This window comes from Bactrocera oleae, chromosome 5 (genome assembly GCF_042242935.1).
Source record: "Bactrocera oleae isolate idBacOlea1 chromosome 5, idBacOlea1, whole genome shotgun sequence".
Taxonomy (NCBI): domain Eukaryota; kingdom Metazoa; phylum Arthropoda; class Insecta; order Diptera; family Tephritidae; genus Bactrocera; species Bactrocera oleae.
In genome coordinates, this window is record NC_091539.1 from 74,116,512 (window position 1) to 74,135,959 (window position 19,448).

General features: G+C 32.4%; 4 protein-coding genes across 4 annotated transcripts; 1 reads left to right on the top strand and 3 right to left on the bottom strand.

Annotated features, from left to right (window-relative positions):
* Positions 1-5,321: 5,321 nt before the first annotated feature.
* Ts (Thymidylate synthase) lies at positions 5,322-6,471 on the top strand. The gene is made up of 2 exons (XM_014230570.3): positions 5,322-5,560; positions 5,614-6,471. The coding sequence occupies exons 1-2, from the start codon at positions 5,464-5,466 to the stop codon at positions 6,423-6,425; spliced, it is 909 nt and encodes a 302-aa protein (XP_014086045.3). The 5' UTR covers positions 5,322-5,463; the 3' UTR covers positions 6,426-6,471.
* A 410-nt stretch (positions 6,472-6,881) lies between these two features.
* LOC138855595 (coiled-coil domain-containing protein 34-like) lies at positions 6,882-8,238 on the bottom strand. Its single transcript, XM_070110077.1, has 3 exons — positions 7,980-8,238; positions 7,653-7,901; positions 6,882-7,585 (listed from the first exon to the last, which is right to left on the bottom strand). The coding sequence occupies exons 1-3, from the start codon at positions 8,138-8,140 to the stop codon at positions 7,105-7,107; spliced, it is 891 nt and encodes a 296-aa protein (XP_069966178.1). The 5' UTR covers positions 8,141-8,238; the 3' UTR covers positions 6,882-7,104.
* A 63-nt stretch (positions 8,239-8,301) lies between these two features.
* Positions 8,302-9,607, bottom strand: MED8 (mediator complex subunit 8). Its single transcript, XM_014230573.3, has 3 exons — positions 9,323-9,607; positions 8,925-9,267; positions 8,302-8,862 (listed from the first exon to the last, which is right to left on the bottom strand). The coding sequence occupies exons 1-3, from the start codon at positions 9,485-9,487 to the stop codon at positions 8,612-8,614; spliced, it is 759 nt and encodes a 252-aa protein (XP_014086048.1). The 5' UTR covers positions 9,488-9,607; the 3' UTR covers positions 8,302-8,611.
* Positions 9,608-12,391: 2,784 nt separating this feature from the next.
* Positions 12,392-18,034, bottom strand: GstT4 (Glutathione S transferase T4). The gene is made up of 4 exons (XM_014230498.3): positions 17,775-18,034; positions 13,430-13,716; positions 12,923-13,058; positions 12,392-12,814 (listed from the first exon to the last, which is right to left on the bottom strand). The coding sequence occupies exons 1-4, from the start codon at positions 17,887-17,889 to the stop codon at positions 12,648-12,650; spliced, it is 705 nt and encodes a 234-aa protein (XP_014085973.3). The 5' UTR covers positions 17,890-18,034; the 3' UTR covers positions 12,392-12,647.
* Positions 18,035-19,448: the final 1,414 nt, after the last annotated feature.

Here is a 19,448-nt window from a genome sequence, read left to right on the forward strand (position 1 = left end):
CTACAACTTACTCCTAGTTAAACAATCACACAATTTATCCATGGCAAGGATGACATGATGAGAGACTCTCTCATTTTCGCTGATTTTTCTGTTATTCTCTTTCCCTGATTATTAAAATCAGGGGATTTCGAACAGCTGATGTCAAAAAAGGCGGGATGCCAGAAATAAACCCGCTAAAAATAGCTAACAAAAGCAGTGCGAAACGAAATTTCAAGGAACGACACCAATACTTTTGAGTAACGTGCAACTAAATTTTATTTGTTAATTTAATTTAAAACGTTCATCATAAAACCATGATCTTTTATTATGACTTGTATTGTTTCTTTGTTATAATTTTTTTTATTTATATGCTATTTTTTATGTTATATGAGTTTTTAAAAATTTTAAAAGCTTTTTTTATAATACCCAATCTATTTCCTTTCGACAGTGGCATGATTGGAAAATGTTATAAAAAATGTGGGTTTTGACAGCTCTCTCTCGATTCAAAGAGACTCGCATCATTTCATCCTTGTCCATGGCCACGATGCAGACGTCATGGAGCGCGTGCACTACGTAGTCACAAGAACACAGTTTTAATTATAAGAAACTGTTGTTACAAATATTATTAAAATAAAGATATGTCGTAAGTAAGTCTCTACAGTTTTAATTTAGCGATAGCGTCTAACCTTCCTCGCTTTACACACATTTTGCTTAGCTTCGCACCGATAACTTTTTATATGAACATACTCATACAAAAGTTCACATCGAACTTTTCTGTCAAAACAAATGTCTGACGCAAAGCGAAGCTAAAGTTTTATATGGATTGGCCATTCCTCCTTTCTTTACGAAATTTTTATATTGAAAAGGCTGACATTAGCATGAAGTACCTTATACCATGATGAAGTAGGCCTTTTACTTCTAAAATTGAATTTAGTGCTAGTAACATCGTTTAACTTTATTCTTAATAATAATAATAATCGAGATGACTATTTCAAGGGCTCGCAGTAACGATGGAATTATCCCAAGAATATCTAATTAAAAATTGTGACCAGGCGTCGAAGGACTCAAAAGAGTCTCATTTTTTTCAAATTCTCTTTTGGTGTCGCTCTGTGCATTCACACGGTCAAAAAGAGTCCAGCAACTCGAGTCTAGTTTTTCTGCATTCCTTTTCACAAAATGTTCGTAAATATTTGTGCGGTTCGACGGCGCAACACTGCGTGCTGCGTATTTCATTTGTATGTTGAGTGATGGTCACACATTTTGCTTGCAATGAATTACCATGAATATGGTAGAACAATATGCATAATACAAGTACCTACCCGCTAAATAGTTTCAAAGAAATACTAAAGACGGGAATTCCCTAATCCACAAGAATGTATTAAATATCCGCTACTAATATTTTCAAGGCCAAATTTATAATAGGAATTTCCTAATCTTTAAGTATTAAAAATTCATAATTTCTTTACTCCATAATCTATATCTTAATTTTCTCCTTATTTACAATTTTTGAAAATATTTCTATTATTCTATGCATACATATTTGCATATTACATACAAAAAATAGATAACAGAATTCAAATTTGCGATCGAATTCATTTGAAACCGAGCGCTCTTGCAACCATTCAAAGGATTTGAAAGAGAAAAGGAATACTGAAAGGGGTAGCAGTGAGCTGCTACCTGAACACAAGTGGCACGGTCCCTTCGTCTTTCCTCGTCGTCCCCTCGCCCACAATAAACTGGTTTGAGACTCTTTTGAGTCCCAATGTAAAAGGGCAATATCCTACCGTACGGTCTGTTGAAGTGGACGGTAGAAGCAGTGTCGACTGATCATTTACGTTGCGCTCTCATAAGATAGGTCGTATCAGCTGGTTCGGGACACGGTTTTGCGTCGGTGCTTGTTTGTGCCTTTAAGTTAAAGTGGGGGGAGTTGTACGTGACTCGGCCATAATGGACACTTAAGTTGTAATAATAATAAAAGACTTTCTATAATTAGAAGCCTTCTTCTACCATTCTTGGATCTAACGATAATAATATTATATACAATACTTATCAGGGGTGTTGTAGAATCCAAGACAGATATGCTTGATTGTCTGGATTGCAAACCAATTCTGATTTTCAATGGTTTCACAGAATCTGAAAGGATTTTCGTCGTTTTGAACATACACTAAATCAATATTCGATTCAGCTGTTTACTAATGTGACAAAACTTGCAAATAATAAATTTGGAAGCAATTCTATTAATGTTTACAATTAGTTCTGTTATTTTAGCTTTTATTTTGCAATGAAAAAGAAAAATTGGTAAACATTTATTTGTATGCGTTTACACTTAAGCTTACTTTAAAGATTTATGTCACAGTATCGACCGATTAAAGACGCATTTTTTATGGTGTTAAATTACGTTTTGTAAATCCTCTTAAAATATCTGCATTTTTTTTACATAAACTCAATATTTATGACATTTTGTGATTTATTATCTTTTCCTCTATTGAAATAAAGATAAGTAAACTCGTGAAAGTAAAATATTCAGGGGTATTGTAGAGAATTAAAACCAATAAAAAACGTACTAGGTGTCGTGAATTCAGATATTGTTGGTTTGACGTTCGAAACGTCAATTTCTATCAGTTTTGGATGTCACGAAAATCAATGTTATCAGAAACAAAACAAGAGGATAGGCATGGATAAAATGATCCGAAACTCCTTGATTCGAGAGAGTGCTGTGAAAGTCCACATTTTTTATAGCATTTGACAGTGGTGCGACTAAGGAAAGAAATAAGTTTTAAGATTTTTTAATGTATTTCTTGGGTATTTTTCGGTTTCCATTTCACAGAAAAATATACATAATTAAAATTAGTTTAACAATCTAGATATCCTATATGACGTCTAATTCTATGTACATGTATATTTTAATCACAAAAGATTTTCAAAATTATCGTTTAAAACTAAATTTGACAAAATATTTTAATATTTCAAAACACCTACAAGCAGAGAACGTATATCATAGAGAAGGTTCACAGTGCGGCCATTAGCAAAATATTTCATGCTTCGCAGGGGAACTGAAAAAGATGAGCATGTTTCACCACATTTGGAAGGGGTACTGAAAACGATGAGCGTGTTTCACCAAATGTCCACAATTAACATCAGGGGACTGAAAAATAGCAGAATTGAGCATTTTCAATGTTAATTGAGAAAAATAATGCTAATTTCAATGATAAGAAATGTAATGCGCAAACGACTTTACATATAATTTGAAGATATTCTGCCTATACAGGGTGGCTAACGAATCGTGCTACAAAATTAAACCGCAATAAATTTCTTTTTAGTCAATGCATTACATATATTTTGTTTTATTGTATAGAAAATTTTATTTTATTTAAACAATTAATTATTTTTCCATACTTAACTACGCATATGCGACACCTAATTCGGGATTGCCTCAATTATCTATTTAATGGACCGCTTCAGTTCAGTCAGATTTCTGGGTTTGATTTTGTACACCTCTTGCTTGACATAACCCCATAAGAAAATACCAAGCCGTCGCAAATATTCTTATACATTATATATGTATAATTATGTGTGCATGTAAACAAATATGGAAGTACCCTTTATAATTATTAATTTGTCTACATGCAACATATGTGTGTAAGTATGTACACTCATTGTTTCATGCGAAATCTCCGTTGCCCTGAACAACCAATGGCCGAAGCTCACGTTTTTTGTTTTCTTGTCACAGAGTCACTGTGTCGCTGACTGACGCGACGACAAAGCGTCACAAGATTGTGTTGTTGGTAGAAAATCCGAGCTGTGCCGAAAAAATATTAACGAACGGCCGCCGATTGTCATCGCTTCCCTTGCCGCTCTAACAGCTTTGCCCACTAATGATCGTAAATATGTATGTTTATATATGAGCATGCATACATATTGACGCAGATTTTTGTGAGACACGGAAAAATATTTTAAAATTGTAAAATATTTTAAATCGACAAAAGCTTTGTTGCCAGTTTTGTCAATTTTTTCTGTGTTTTGTGGGCTTGCGTGGTTGCAAGTTTTCCCTTTCAGAGGGAATATCAGAAATTTGTTCAATTTATGATTTTTAGCTTTTGCTATCGTCGCGAAAAGAAGCTTGTGGGCAAACGCATGCTCGCGGAGATGAGAGGTTGTCTGTTTTTATGAATGAAGCGAGGTTGCTTGTTAAAAGTACGCCTGCGTTCATGAATGAAAATGTTGTTGTTGTGTGATTTACTATAAATTTGGGCTTCGCATATTTGGTTGACATATTGACTTGTGACGATTGTTGTTTTTGTAGAACAAGTTTGTAGTTTTTGCGAGTGACATATTTACGAATATATGAATGTAGGTTTGTGTATCCATTATTTGTGTAGCAATGTCATAAGCACATATGTATGTATGTACATATAGAGCAGTGCGCGCAAATGTTATTACTGATAAATGATAATAACTTGATTTGAATTTGAATTGTACTTACATAAGTACATACATATGTATGTATGTAAGCTTTAAATCATGAAAGGTGTGATTGGCATATATTACTATTTAAATATATTAAATTATGATTGCATATAAACGTATAAAAATATAAGCTAACATGCGGCTGTAATATCAATGCAAACTTCTGAGCATAATTTTCATACAAGCTCAGCTCTGTTCACTCGCCACTGTTAAAATTTCTCCTTCCGAGCCGACTGTGGTGAAACACGCTCATCGCATTTTGTTAGGTTTTGACAATTCACACGCTGGTCCGTAGTTGGACCTTCTCTGTATTTTACGTTCTCTGCTACAAGTTTTAAATAACCTAAACATGAATCTTATTTCTTTTTTATACCAGAGAACGTAAAATATGATATACGTTCTCTGTTTATACTATGAAGTGTGTGTGTGTGAGTGTGGTTTGCTTTGGCAGCACTGAAATTTCATGAGCTCTCTCTGAAGGCAAAGAGAGGAGTTTTGGATCATTTTATCTATGAGGATAGGCACTGACAGATTTGAAATGTAAGTTAAGAAATAAATCAGGAGTGTTTAGGAATTGACAAGTAATTGACCGTCATAACTGACATAACATATGTAAGTGTAGTTTGTTTACATTTTCATATGTCAAAATAAGGTCATCGTTATTGCCAACTATTGTGAATGAACAAAAACTAGCAATGCCTTTAGTTAGTTAGTATATAACTAACATATATATTAAGGTGCTGGTCAAATAAAACTCGCCTATAATAAATATGAGTAAAAATATATGTTTTGTAACTTTTGCTACAATTTAGTAGAATTAGATTTTATGTATTTTACTTATTATATATTTACTGAGACTTGGAAACCCTGGAAGGTTGGATAGCGCCAAAAGTGTAGTTAACGCGCCTTTAGTCGTGTTGTTTCATATTTTTTTTAAGCAGTTCGTTATTAAAGCAAAGAACGGTTTCGCCCAATTTGAAACAGATATATCAATTACCACAAGCCAATATATTAAAAATGAGCGGTGACTCCAATATATTAAACCAGAGTGCTTCTGAAATAAATCAGGACGAGCAACAATATTTGGACCTTATTAAAAGAATTATTACTAATGGTAAATTGAGTCCATTTCATTTCCCAAACATGAATTCAGTCTGATTATTGCAGGTGTGGATCGATCGGATCGAACTGGTGTTGGGACGAAATCAGTTTTTGGTGCTCAAATGCGCTTCGATCTCCGAAATAGTTTTCCATTATTAACTACAAAGCGAGTATTCTGGCGTGCGGTCGCTGAAGAATTGCTGTGGTTTGTTCATGGTCAAACAGACGCTAAAATACTTCAAGAAAAAAATATTCACATATGGGATGGAAACAGTAATCGTGAGTTCTTAGACAAATGTGGGTTTTCCGACAGAGAAGAAGGTGATCTAGGCCCAGTTTATGGTTTTCAGTGGCGTCATTTTGGGGCCAAGTACAGAAATTGCAAGGACACTTACAAAGATGAGGGTATAGATCAACTTCAGCAAGTAATTGACACAGTCAGAAACAATCCAAATGATCGACGTATTATAATGTCTGCTTGGAATCCAGTCGATATTCCTCAAATGGCTCTACCACCTTGTCATTGCCTTACACAATTTTTTGTTGCCAATGGAGAGTTATCTTGTCAATTATACCAACGCAGTGCTGACATGGGATTGGGTGTACCATTTAATATTGCCTCGTACGCTTTACTTACCTACATGATTGCTCATATTACTGATCTCCGGCCAGGGGATTTCGTCCACACTTTGGGTGATGCACATGTCTATAATAATCATATTGAAGCGCTAACAGAACAGTTAACACGAAAACCTAGGGCGTTTCCTAAATTACTTATTAAGCGTGAGTTAAAATGCATTGAAGATTTCACTTTTAAGGATTTTGAAGTTATCAACTACAATCCGTATCCGAAAATTTCAATGGAAATGGCTGTTTAATACAAACATAACTATATTCATACATATAAAAGTGTATATAAAATTACTGATTTGCCAATTTTATTACTAACAATATCCGAAGAAGGTAAGTGTATATTTGCCTTATTTTATTGCGTACAAATAGCCTCTCTGAAATATTCTTATGAACAATAAACCTGAAAGGCGATATAATATAATATTATAAACCAAAGTAAAAAGCGCAAACAAAGTATATCGAATGGAGCGATATGCTAGGATCACCAGGTGCCTCGGAACGACTCTGTTCTCACTGTAAATACAGAATAACCTAATAATAATGTTTCATATTTTATTTATGTAGATAAACAATTCTTAATTACCTTAATCTTTGCTATACGTTATTGTTCCTTTTTATTTTCCTAAAAAATACAAATGGCTTTAATTTCTATAGCGACGGAACAAAAAAAATAGTTAGTTCGAATATTATAATACGGAAAATGCATGAGGAAATAATACATTTACTTTCTCTGATAAAATCCGTACAGTCCGTCCAAATGTACGATATGCAATTTATAAGTGAATATATATATATAATACCACATCGCAAAATTTTGTAACTCTAGAACATTTCAGTTTCCAAGTATTTCATTAAAGTTGATATATAAACACTATTGAATTACAAATTAATTAAATAAAACCTGTGGTATTTCAATACAAAGTATCAGTCTTCCTCTATTGGAATTGTACTTTGCCACTCGTTCGGGTTAACGAAAATATCGGATATAGTCCCACGTAACGTGAATATCCCTCGATTAAGCGGCACCGGTCGAGGCTTCTTATCCACCTCAGCTAACCATTTCTTCCATGCTTCCGCGGCCATTTGCCGTCGCTGTTCTTCCATAACCCGACGTCGTTCTTCTTCTTTCTTCTTAATATTACGACGTTGTTCCTCCTCTATTTGTTTTGTGCGTTCCCAAGCCTCCAGTTTAGCTTGTGCTTCTTCATCGATAATTTGAGATTTTGATGGTTTTTCTTCCAGTTCAACATGTGTTTTGATTATTTCATGAGAACGAGTTTGTCTTGATTTTGTTTTCAACCACTGTTGAAACTTTTCTTCTGAAAGACGTTTTCTTGCTTCTTGTTCCTTGCGTTTCTGCTCTTCTGATTTCCGGCGTCGCGCAGCTTCATCAGAAATAAGCTTCCTATCAAAACGTCAGTAAATAAAAAACTAAGTAAAATAAATTTTCTTTAGTGTAGAGATATCGAGACCTTTTGGCAGATAACCATGTTTCATAGGCTAAGTCTGGTTTTAAAACAATTTTAGCTGCTTCGCAGTGTTTGCGATAAGAGAAGGTGTAGTCACGTGTAGTAGGATAGTTATCTTCAGACTGTAAATCCAAAGGTGGCACAATATCGCTCTGATTTTCTGATGGTGGTTGTAGTTTACTTTCATCGTTTATACTACTAGTCTCACTTTGATCTGGTGTTTTTTCAATAAAAGCTGCAGGATTTATGTGTCTTAAAATGATAAAGAAAACTCACATTCATATTTATATACTTGTCCTTTTTGAGGAAACAATTTCCATGAATTATTACCTTACGCTAGCCTTCGTCTCGCAACTTCGAGAACTCAAATTGACGCGAGACGTGTTAGTGCTGGTGCTGCTAGCACTCAAGGAAATCGCCAAGCTACGCGCCGAATGGCGACGTTCTATTTCATTACCATTATCGTCAACCCGGGTAGTGTAAAAAGCCATGACAATCAAGTTCCAGTAGGTTATATGTATTACTTTGCCGTATACGTAGAGAGAATGCCAGGAACCGTTTTCAAAAAAATAAATATTTTAAAATATATGTTTTTTTTTGTTTTTGTATTGTTATTTGGATCAAAATTTGGACAGAAAAATATTCACAAAAATGAATTAAAACAGAAATACATTTATTTTTTAAGCGCTTTGAAATATAATTTTGAGTGTGTTGGAATAGGTTGCCAATATTATAATTGTTTTACGAAACAGAGTTTACCTAACCACAGTATTGATTTCGATTTCAACAACCATATATAAATACTAGGGAAAGTTTAAACCTAAATATAGTTGTTGTTCCCACAATAGCCGATTTTACGTTACCGGAGTTGACCCGTTATGGTTAGTACTCGTATTAGCTTACACATATCGGTTTTATACAATCTTCATATGTTTATACTTAAGTCTTAAGTACTTAATTAACTATCGTGAAAATTGATGAACTTGCATGGCCGGCTTGATATTTGTCTTAATGCCTGAGGGAGCTTTGTTTATTTGACCGACTCCACTTGGGCTGACAGAAGTCATAGGTGCAGAAGCGCGCAGTGGGGGTACCATCATATTGGTTGGACCTGTTGCTACATTTAATGAAACATTTGCTTTTAAACCTTTGCCCATTCCAACGGCAGATACCAACGCATGAGTATCTGTCATACTGCTTGTTTGTTGAATTCCTGAAAAATAACAAATATAACATTACTTTTACATCGAAAGAAACTTTAGGCCGTTTTCAAACCTGCTCTGGTGGATGATTCAATCTCCCATTCCTCTCGAGCTTTACACACCATATCTAGTACGTGAGATACGACTTTATTGTATTGTGTAACCTGTTTCATGGCAGCTTCTGCGGTTAGATTCGCAGCTTTTTGTTCCCCTTGAATTAACTTTTGTTCAGTAAGTGGGTCCGGTTTCGTACGCAAATAATCCGGTACTATATCATGTGAAAATACAGGAACACGTCCCTGTGTAAGATTTATCAACGACTCGTCACGGTCTTGTGATAGCATTAATGGAAGAACAGTCCGATTACGCAGCGGTGGACAAACTTCTTTAGCGAGGATTTTCGATAACCCTGTCAACTGAGAGGACAATTTGTTTAAACCTTCCTCGTATTATAATGTTACAAATATTTACATGACTTGATATTATAGCGAAATTGTCAAGAAAAGTTGGCCAGTTAATTATTTCATACTCAGTCTCAAGCTTCTGTATCATCCCACCAATGGACATTTTTAAGTCATTTAGCCTACTTAAGATGGCATCTAGTGTCATTTCCATTTGTTTTTCTTCACGCTGCATTTTTGAAATTGTGATACCGTAACTCGAACTGTGATAATGTAACAAAATTCAAACGATGAGCTTTTTCTGTGGCTTAAATTGAGAAGCAAAACATTCACCTAAAGCATTTCGATTAAATTCATATCGATTAGAATCATAGGGCACCTCGACAGGCGATATATGTTGTCTAGGAAACTGTATTGGTAGCAATATTGCGATTGGAAACTTTATATTGCTTATGGGTAGCAATATTTGTATAAATCACAGTAGAAAACCTTTTCGTGGTAGCTTTCTGAGGGGTGAATAGCGGTCATTTTAGATTTTCGGTGGTAACAGTTCTGTATATATTGAGGTTGTAAATACTAGGAAAATTGTATTAAATAACAAACACTAAATATTGTTGCTTATTATAATGGGAGATTATTTATTTACGTTATACTTTAGTAAGTGTGTTATATTTTGTCCACAAAAAATTGATTTACAGATAATCAGCAATTCAAAGTGAATTCTTATAAATAATATCCAGGGCTGGTATTAGATTTCTCGGTGGTGAGTTTTTTCCTGACCTTTTATTTAACCGACAGAAAACATGAAAGGTTTTGCTTCCGTTAGCTTTTGAAAAGTTATTGTCATTCGTTCTAATTTAGAAATTTTTCTAACCGCAAGGTATTTAAACATTTGGAGCTTGATTTTTAATATACCGTTATAATTCTCATCTGTATATTATTTACGATAAAACTGATAGAAAAAGTACAATATTTATTACTTAATATGTGAAGTTGCTTATAAATATAGAATTATTTACAGATTGTTTAATTGGCATATTTCTCCCGTGCTATTCAAAACGAGTGGAAGATGAATTATGGAAAGTAATTTATAATCATCTCTTCAATAACGTAAAAATTTGCATTGTATGATATAGTATCTATTAAAGTGTTGCTCATCAAACTTCAAAATGTATATGTAGCTTTTATGCTAATCACCATAAAAGGAGTTGAGTATAATCAGGGATAATGGGATGCCCAACTCTTTCCAGTGTGAGAGCGCCTCAAAATTAGCGCTTTTTATAACATTTTCCATTGTAGCCAGATCGAACAAAATAATAATTTTTGGGAATTTCAATTAATATACCCAACATTTATTAAGATTAAATATTATTATGCATGTTTCCGCTAAACATATGCAGATACTATTTAAACCCTTTTTATGATTTTGTGATATATAAAAACAATTAATTTTGAACTTTCAATACTAAATGAAAAGAATAAATGTATTAGCTCTCAATTAATAAATGTTTTTTTATAATTTTCAATTGTAAATTAATACTACTAAGCATCACACCACAAAAGATTTCATCATATACATTTCAATTTCGCGTTTTCTTTCATTTTCATTGTTTTCCAATTTTTATTAGTGATCTTCAACAGCAGCAACAAATCTCTCTGTTCACATATATTTCTGTAGGATTTTAATCTGGCCGTCCCTTCTTTTCAAATTGCTAAACGTCAGACCTCCTGAACTTTGACAGTTGCCTGAGTTCAGGAGGTTTTGACGTTCAGCAATTGCGCTCTGTGAGAGATGAGTTGGGTATCTCGTTATCTCTGATATAATACGAAACTCTTTGATTTATAACATTTCTCCATCATTCCACTGTCAAGAGAAAATGGAGAGGGTATTTTAAAAATAACTTTTGGTCATTTTGCATTTGTTCCATATTATTTTAAGGTCCTCCGTTCCCGAGTATCATATACAGTCCTAAATACGCTTATTCATATTATAACATTTTTCAAAATCATATAAAATAATATTATATATAAATAGTAAACTATACCAAATAAACAATACAACTCATAATAAAATATCATGATTTTATGATTAACGTTTTAAATGCATATATTTCAAATTTATAACAAATGTAGCAAAAAAGCTTTAGTTGCACGTTATTCAAAAGTATTTGTGTCATTCCTTGAAATTTCGTTTCGCACTGCTTTTTCAGATACTTTTAGCGGGTTTATTTCTGGCAATGAGAGAAAAATTAGGTAAAATGAGAAAGTCTCGCTACATATCATCCTTGCCAAAGGTTTTGTGGGCATTTGGCAGCACAATTTCATGTGCCATAATTTTTCGTTTTCCGTTCACATCAGCATTTGAGGGAATATCCCAACCGTTACAACTGTTAAATTTTAAGAATTATCCCAATCTGGATTTTTTCTAAGGACTTAGTATAATTTTTTTTACAACTTATGCTCTGAACACAGAGACGACGGCACGACAGCGAAATTTTCTGGTCGGCTTCGTAAACATTTTGAAGACGGCAGCGACATATTAAACATCTGATGCAATTTCGTTGTTGCCGTACTAAAACCTTTCACTTCAATCAAAGTTAAATGTTTTGTTCAAAAATATATGTAAATAGGTCGATTCACTGTTTTAAATAATGAATTGTTATTACAAATAATATATCAGTGCTTCTGTTGGTAAAAGAACATTAGATTTGTTAAAGGTTTGAATAATTTTACATTTCACATATTAGTGGCACATATTAGACGCCGAAGGGAGAATTTTATATTTCAATACTTAGAAAAACAGAAAGTACAAAAAAGATGAATGTACTAAGACGCCGAAGGGAGAATTTTATATTTCAACCTTTGAATGAGGTTTTTTTTCTTCTTAAATAAAATGACCTGAATAAATTTTTTTTTTTAAATTCGATGTTAAGGGAAAATAGACTTAGAAAAGTCAGAGAATTTGGCATTTGCCTAAGACAGTAAATTATCTCGGACTGGCCCTGTAAGGTGGCAGTGCCATCTGCGAATATTTTACCTTCCCCGTTTCGTTTTATTGCAATGCTTAATGATCAAATAATACATCAAAAATGAGCTTAAACCTCAATTTTTTCTAGCATAATAATGTCATTCGTCAGAATTTCATTGGTTAAATATTCAGATATTGTATTTATATTTTTTTTATTAAAAAATGCTTATAGTTATTTCAAGTATAAGTATGATAGTACATTCCTTATTTCTTATAACTAATAATAACGATAAAATTAACAAGTCGGTCGTCGACTAGCATCAGAGTTGTAACAAAAAATATTAAAATACAAATTTAATAGTATTTAACAAAATTTAAGTAACCTAAACAATATGCGTATATGTGTCTTTCATATACATAGCTTTATTTATTGTTGAAGATACATGACTTCCGGTATCTTTTTTTCTGCAGTTCTTAATTTGTTATCTAATTCAATTGCTACTTTCTTATAATACGGTCCCAACTCTTCTCTTACTCTGTCATACCATTTACCCAACTTTGGATGATGATTGAAAGGATCGTATCCTATAAATTCTGCAAAAATAATAATGTTGATTTCCAGATGTTAGTCAATACAAACTTACAAATAATCATATTTGTTAAAATAAAATATTTTGATTTTTAAAAATACTTGTAGCTTACTTGATTGATCGATTTCGCAAATTGCCATCAGATCAGCATAAGAAATATTCTCACCAATGACAAACTTATTTTTAGTTAAAAAGTGGTTTTCAAAGCTCTTCAAATTTTGATTTAGACATTCTGTTAAGACACTGATCTATAATTAACATAAAAAACAGGAGAATATGAGTTAATAAAAATGGAACAGTAAAGTACATGCGTTTAATTACATGTTTTTTTTTTATTATTATAATATTCGCAATCAAAACTGGGCAATGACCACGACCTAAGCATTTTGTAGGGTTTATTCGGTATAGGAACTAGTCGTTAACTGTTCCAAAACGTCAACGCCACATTTTCTCAAACTTTTGGTTTCTAAGACAAAAATAACTAAAAAAATCAACGGCAGAAATTCATCAGAATGTCGAAAATCTGTTATATAGTATACAGCAGATGTCCAGCACATTACTAAATATCATATAACCAACAGATCTTTTTATATATTTATAGGTACATATGTTAACGTACATTTTTGTCGGCAGGAGATGTCTTGTTTAAAATAGGTAAAAGCCATTTTTGTTGAAAGTAATTGCCGCATGCCATCGCGGTATTGCGCTGTTGCCATTCAAGGAATTCATCTATACGACTGCGACCAAAATTGCGTCGTGGATACCAATGCTCCGGCACAATTTTCTCTCGATTTAGATGTCGAAATATAGTGATACTCCCAACCAAAGATAAGTTCTCATCGTTTAGTACGGGCAAGCACTTGAATTGACTCACTTTATCACGAAACTCGCCAGTTAAATGTTCACCTGCAACAAAAATAAAAAAGTACTTAAATATTTTAAAATTTTCTTCAGCTCAATTAAGTTATTTGGTCTAACATCTTTATATGTGTACATATGTATGTATGTATTTTAGATTTGTAGTGCTACAGAAGTGTATATACCCGAGTACATAAATATTTATGTACTTATGTGTCCTTACCAATCAATTAAGGAATACATTTACAACAATTTTTGAATTTTTATATTTTAGGTCAGATTTGATTTTTGCGAATTCCCATTTTGTGGATACAAGCAAGTTTACTGTTCAAAGCAAGGGGAATGATCAATGTTTGTTTTGCACGTTTTTTTTTTAACGGTTTTGTTTGGAACCAATCTACCGTGTAAAAACGAATTAGGTGTATCCTAATTTAAGTTCCTCCGGTATAATAATAATAAGTACTTGAATATTGGTTTTATATTTCACAAATGGATTAAGTAGATAGTATAAAAAATCGTTTTCTTTTTGTGAGCTAGCTAATTTCATTGGCAATACAGCCTCTACTTGTTTTGGAAAGGATACATTGCTCTACTATTACAAGTTATCTCTAAGAGTCTGGTTAATATCGGTTTGAATTTTCATGTGTATACAAGTACATACCTATGTACATACATAGGTATTCGGAGATAATTACAACATATATATTAACAAATTTCAGTTTATATCGTGTAAAATGACACATTCATTAAAATTAATATAGCGCAGTGTCATAAAAAAAGTTTGAAGAAATAAATTACTTACTAACTTTCTGCTAATTATAATAATGCTCTGCTTATTTTGAAATATCTTAAGCATGCACTAAAAACCACACAAAAATTAACTGTGTTCTTTACAGCTGTGATTTGATGGCTTAATCCAATAGAAATTTCATGGACGGTAAAATTGGAAATGTAAGCCGACTTTTACGATATAGTAGATTCGGCCATAAATAATTTCACAATGGCCGTTACTAGCAATTTTGCAAACTTTTTGATTATAGCAGAACTGCAACATCAATCTACATTTCAGTGGTCATATACTTAACCCACTCTGATATCATTATACTCTTTCGATTAAAGAAATTAACATTCGAGTGCATTTATAAAATTCATAGACCTAGGTGGAACAATATTTGTATGTACATAGTGAAATAAACATGTGTATGTATGCATGTATGTTCGATTTGTTTACTTCTCGACTAAAAATGTCAAATGAATAGCTAATATAATCTTGTTGACAAAATAATTTATCAGTTCACGAGTTATTTGCGTGAGTTAACCTACAAATGTATGTACTTCCATCATACATACATATGAATATGTAGAAAAAGAATTAAAAAATTGATCTTAAGACAATGAATGCATATTTAAACATATTTTGAACTTTAAATTTAAACGATAAGAAGTTATATTATATTATTTGTATGCCATTGAATTGAGTATAAGTTGAAAAATCGTAAAAATTTTATAGAATAAAATAAATATAAAGAATAAAATTAACAAATTTCTTGAAATTTGATTATACTTGAGATGAGAGTGACTTTAACAGTAACTGTACATACATATGTACCATATATTAAGTCACGTAGTCAAAGACAAAATCAACAAGAGATAAATTAGTAATTTATTTACATGACTGTATCAAAGTTTGTCGAATTTTAGTTATTTGTTATATTCGGCTATGCGAAGATGGGTTGGTTTGGATACGATTTTATTATAACTTTATTATGTTTTGATTATTTGGAAAAGTTGGTTGTAATTATCTGTTGAATAACATCGATATATGTAAATGTATGTAGTGTTTACGTGCTGTTGTAAATGAATGTACATTGAAAATCCATAGAAGCGAGTGTAGCAGGAAGTGTCTTTATATCATATAAATTTACTTTTTCTATAAGCAGTGGCAAAACATCGAGGGCATTTCTGGTATCATGATCCAATTATATTAGGTTGTATTAATTTAGAGCGTGCTTTCTTCGTACGAAAAAAAAATTTTAATCCCTAATTAAACCTGTTTTTTGTTTTTCTCATGAATTTCTTGTTTACAAATTGATGATTTGTTATAATTTATAATCTATTCGTATTTAGTTATCACTCAAGAAACATATTTTCATTGTTTGAAATCTTTGAACAAATTATTTTTGAATAATAAAAACAGAACAGAACGGCTGACTTTGACATTATGAATGAAGACACTTTTGACAAATTGTTGTTTTTGGGCTAGTGATAAAACCGTTTATAATTGAATCATGTGCTGGTACATAAACAAACGTGTTTTGATTTTGTTACGAATCTTTTTTATACTCTCGCAACTTGTTGCTACAGAGTATAATAGTTTTGTTCACCTAACGGTTGTTTGCATCACCTAAAACTAATCGAGTTAGATGTAAAGTAATATATATATAAATGATCGGGATGAAGAGACGAGTTGAAATCCGGGTGACCAAAAATTTTCTAAATCGAACCAAAACTGTTCAGGCCCCTAGGTACTGAATATGTGGACCCAAGTACCTATAGTTGACTTTTTACCGAAAATATCGGTCATCATAGAACAAGGCGACAAAATCCACAAAGAAATCTAAAACGAGTATACCATTTGACTTTGCGAGAGTATAAAATGTTCGGTTACATCCGAACTTAGCCCTTCCTTACTTGTTTTAAATGCTTTTCATGTTCTACAACTCGAGTTAAGGATCCTTGGGCGGAAGCTGAATCACAAATGAATGTGCAGTTAAGTTTAATAGGGAATTTTATGTGTAATAATTACTTAACTCTAAATGTTGGAAAAACTAACTACATAACTTTCGGTTCATATAAAGACAGTATTCCAGAAAGTTTTGAGTTAAAAATTTATGATAAGACCATTAAAAGAACTGATAATAGTAAATACTTAGGTGTATCTTCTTATCAAAGAAGTCATAAAAAAAACTAGATATTTTCTATTTATATTCTCAAAGTTTAAAAATATAATGAACAAGAAAGCACTAAAAACTTTATTACGCATTATTCGATAGTATAGTCAACTATGGAATTATTGCCTGGGGAGGAAGTTATAAGAATGTTACAAAATTGTTAATAAAAATACAAGATAAATTAATTAATCATATGTGGGATAAAAACGAGAGAACACCCGTACTGGGTATTAAAAAGAAATTTATTTCTGAGTTAACATAGTCATTATTCCGATTGTAGAGAGGTATTTAATGAATATAAAGGTAAGGCTAGAGCTAAACCGTTACAGTTACCAAAGATTAAAAAAAATATGTCTTACAAAGACTCGAAATATATAGCAATTAAATACTACAATATGTTACCGCTGAGTGTATGATATGTTAAATATTAAAAATAAAGCAAGCAAAAAGAAAATAACTGAGTGGATTGTAGACACTAATATTTAAAAATACTATGTTTTCTCTTGTTTTTCAATTATAAATGACATTTGTTATTAATAGATTAGTACTTAATTATAATAAACTAATATTACCAGGCCTATGTACAGGTGTTTTGTAACACCTCTATAGGTGCATACTTTGTATGTAATATGTACTTTGTATCCTGGAATAAATAAATAAATAAATAAAATATACACATACATATATGTATGTATATAAAGGAGCGTGATTTTGATTGCATTTTTTCAAACCAGTTTCCTATATACTGCACATATTTATAAATAAATATACGAGTATACTATGTATATGATAACGAAATGCTCCAGGAGACTAGAATAATACTATGATTCTTATTTTTATTCGACAAGCCAATATACACACATAGGCATTAAAAACGTTTGTATTAGTATTTAACGCATGCAAGCAAGTTAACTCATGGATATACTAGTTATATACCTATGTATATCTATGGAAGTATACAAATGTATGTGGTTAACATACGCATTTTGAATACTTTGTGTCTATCTCTATTTGAATCTTCACAATGTTGGGCTACATCGTACATCGCTAGTATCGATGAAAACAAACTTTATCACATTATACTCGTATTATTTACTTCAAATATTAATGTATGGAAATATTTCGTGTTATAAGGGCTTAGTAAATTTTGCTTGCCTTTAAGAATTGATATAGGTATCGCTTCAAAAGGTATTTTCGATGCTTCCAATAAAATATATAATGCACGACTCGACTGATTCAAAAAATTAAAATAAAATTTTACTGGCTGCATTTTTGCCTTTTTTTTGGTTTCAAAGTAAAATTATTAGTAAGAACTATATGCAAAACTAAACTAGAGGGCTTCAAAATATTTTAAAACTTTTAATAATTTGGCCTTTCCGTCTTTGATCGGTGTTTAAAGTAAACTGAGCTGCATCTGAAAGCGATATCGTTTAATAAGCCTCGGATGACTTTTGAACGGGCTACGCTGGCGCACCAGTATAAACGACCGCACGAGCAACGTAGTAAACGAAGTCAAGTGCGCCACCTGCAAAAGCCGGCTGATCGAATGTTTTCATTTGTGTTTTCGTTTGGTTTTCTGTCTTATCTCCTTATTGCTTTCCCTATACAATCTTAAAGTCTGTTTTTCTTTCGCCAGATTATGGTATTTGCTTTGTTCGCTAACGTCTAATAAATAACTCCGAACAAATACCTAAATATGTATGTACATGTATACGTGTTTGTACAAAAATATATACTTATGCACCAGCCCCCAAAGATATATGTACGAGGCTTGTTCAAAAATTATTGCGAATTGTGAATTTTCGCAAGCTATGTGTATTCGATTTTCGATTGTTTTGTTGTGATATGTTGGTACTCATATCCCTTACTTATGCTGACACGGTCGGCAATTTTGAATGTTTAGCTAAATTGGCAGCTGTTTTGCTTGGACGCGTTTTGATTCGTCTTCGATTTTTGCTTATTCCTAAAATGGATTAAAGAATTTATACAAATAAATTTTGTGTGAAAACAAAGCTAAGTGCGCGGACGCATTCCGAATATTGACTGTGGCATATGGTGAAGCTACCTTGAAATGTGAACGAAGGTTTTGCTCACAGTTTTCGTGTATCAAGAGTTCTTGCCAAAGGGTCGTACGGTCAATAAAGAATATTACCTGCAAGTTATGCGCAATTTGCGAGAAGCAATCCCTCAGAAACGCCCAGATTTGTGAACGCCCCTGCTCACGCATCGTTGCTTGTGCGCGAATATTTAACCAAAAACAACACATTAATGGTGCCGCAGCCATCGTATTCCCCAGACCTGGCCCCTTGCGATTTTTTTTGTTCCTTAACTGAATAGGCCCATGAAAAGACGATGCTATGCTACGATTGAGGAGATAAAAACTTCATCGAAAGAGGAGCTTAACAAGATCACATAAAATGACTTTTTTAAGTGCTTGGAGGATTGGAAAAAACGCTGGCATAAGTGCATTATATCTAATGGTGATTATTACAATATCTTAAGAAATACAAAATTCGCGATATTTTTTTAACCAACCTCGTATTGTCTTATTGTATACGTGTATATATAGTTTGTAGATAGACATATGACTATTTGATGTATTTTATATTAAGCTATGAGCAAATCGTTAACTTTGCTCTCAGTGTTGAGTTTGGATGCAATAATTCAATATGGTAAAAACGTTATAAACGCTAATGCGACGTTAAAATTTTTCTTGTTAAAATGTACAGAATACAAAGAACCTTCTTGTTTTTGCTGATGACAATATTAATGCGATTTTTTTTTATTAATTGAGAACTTGAGCTAAATAAATCATCGTCTTACATTCTT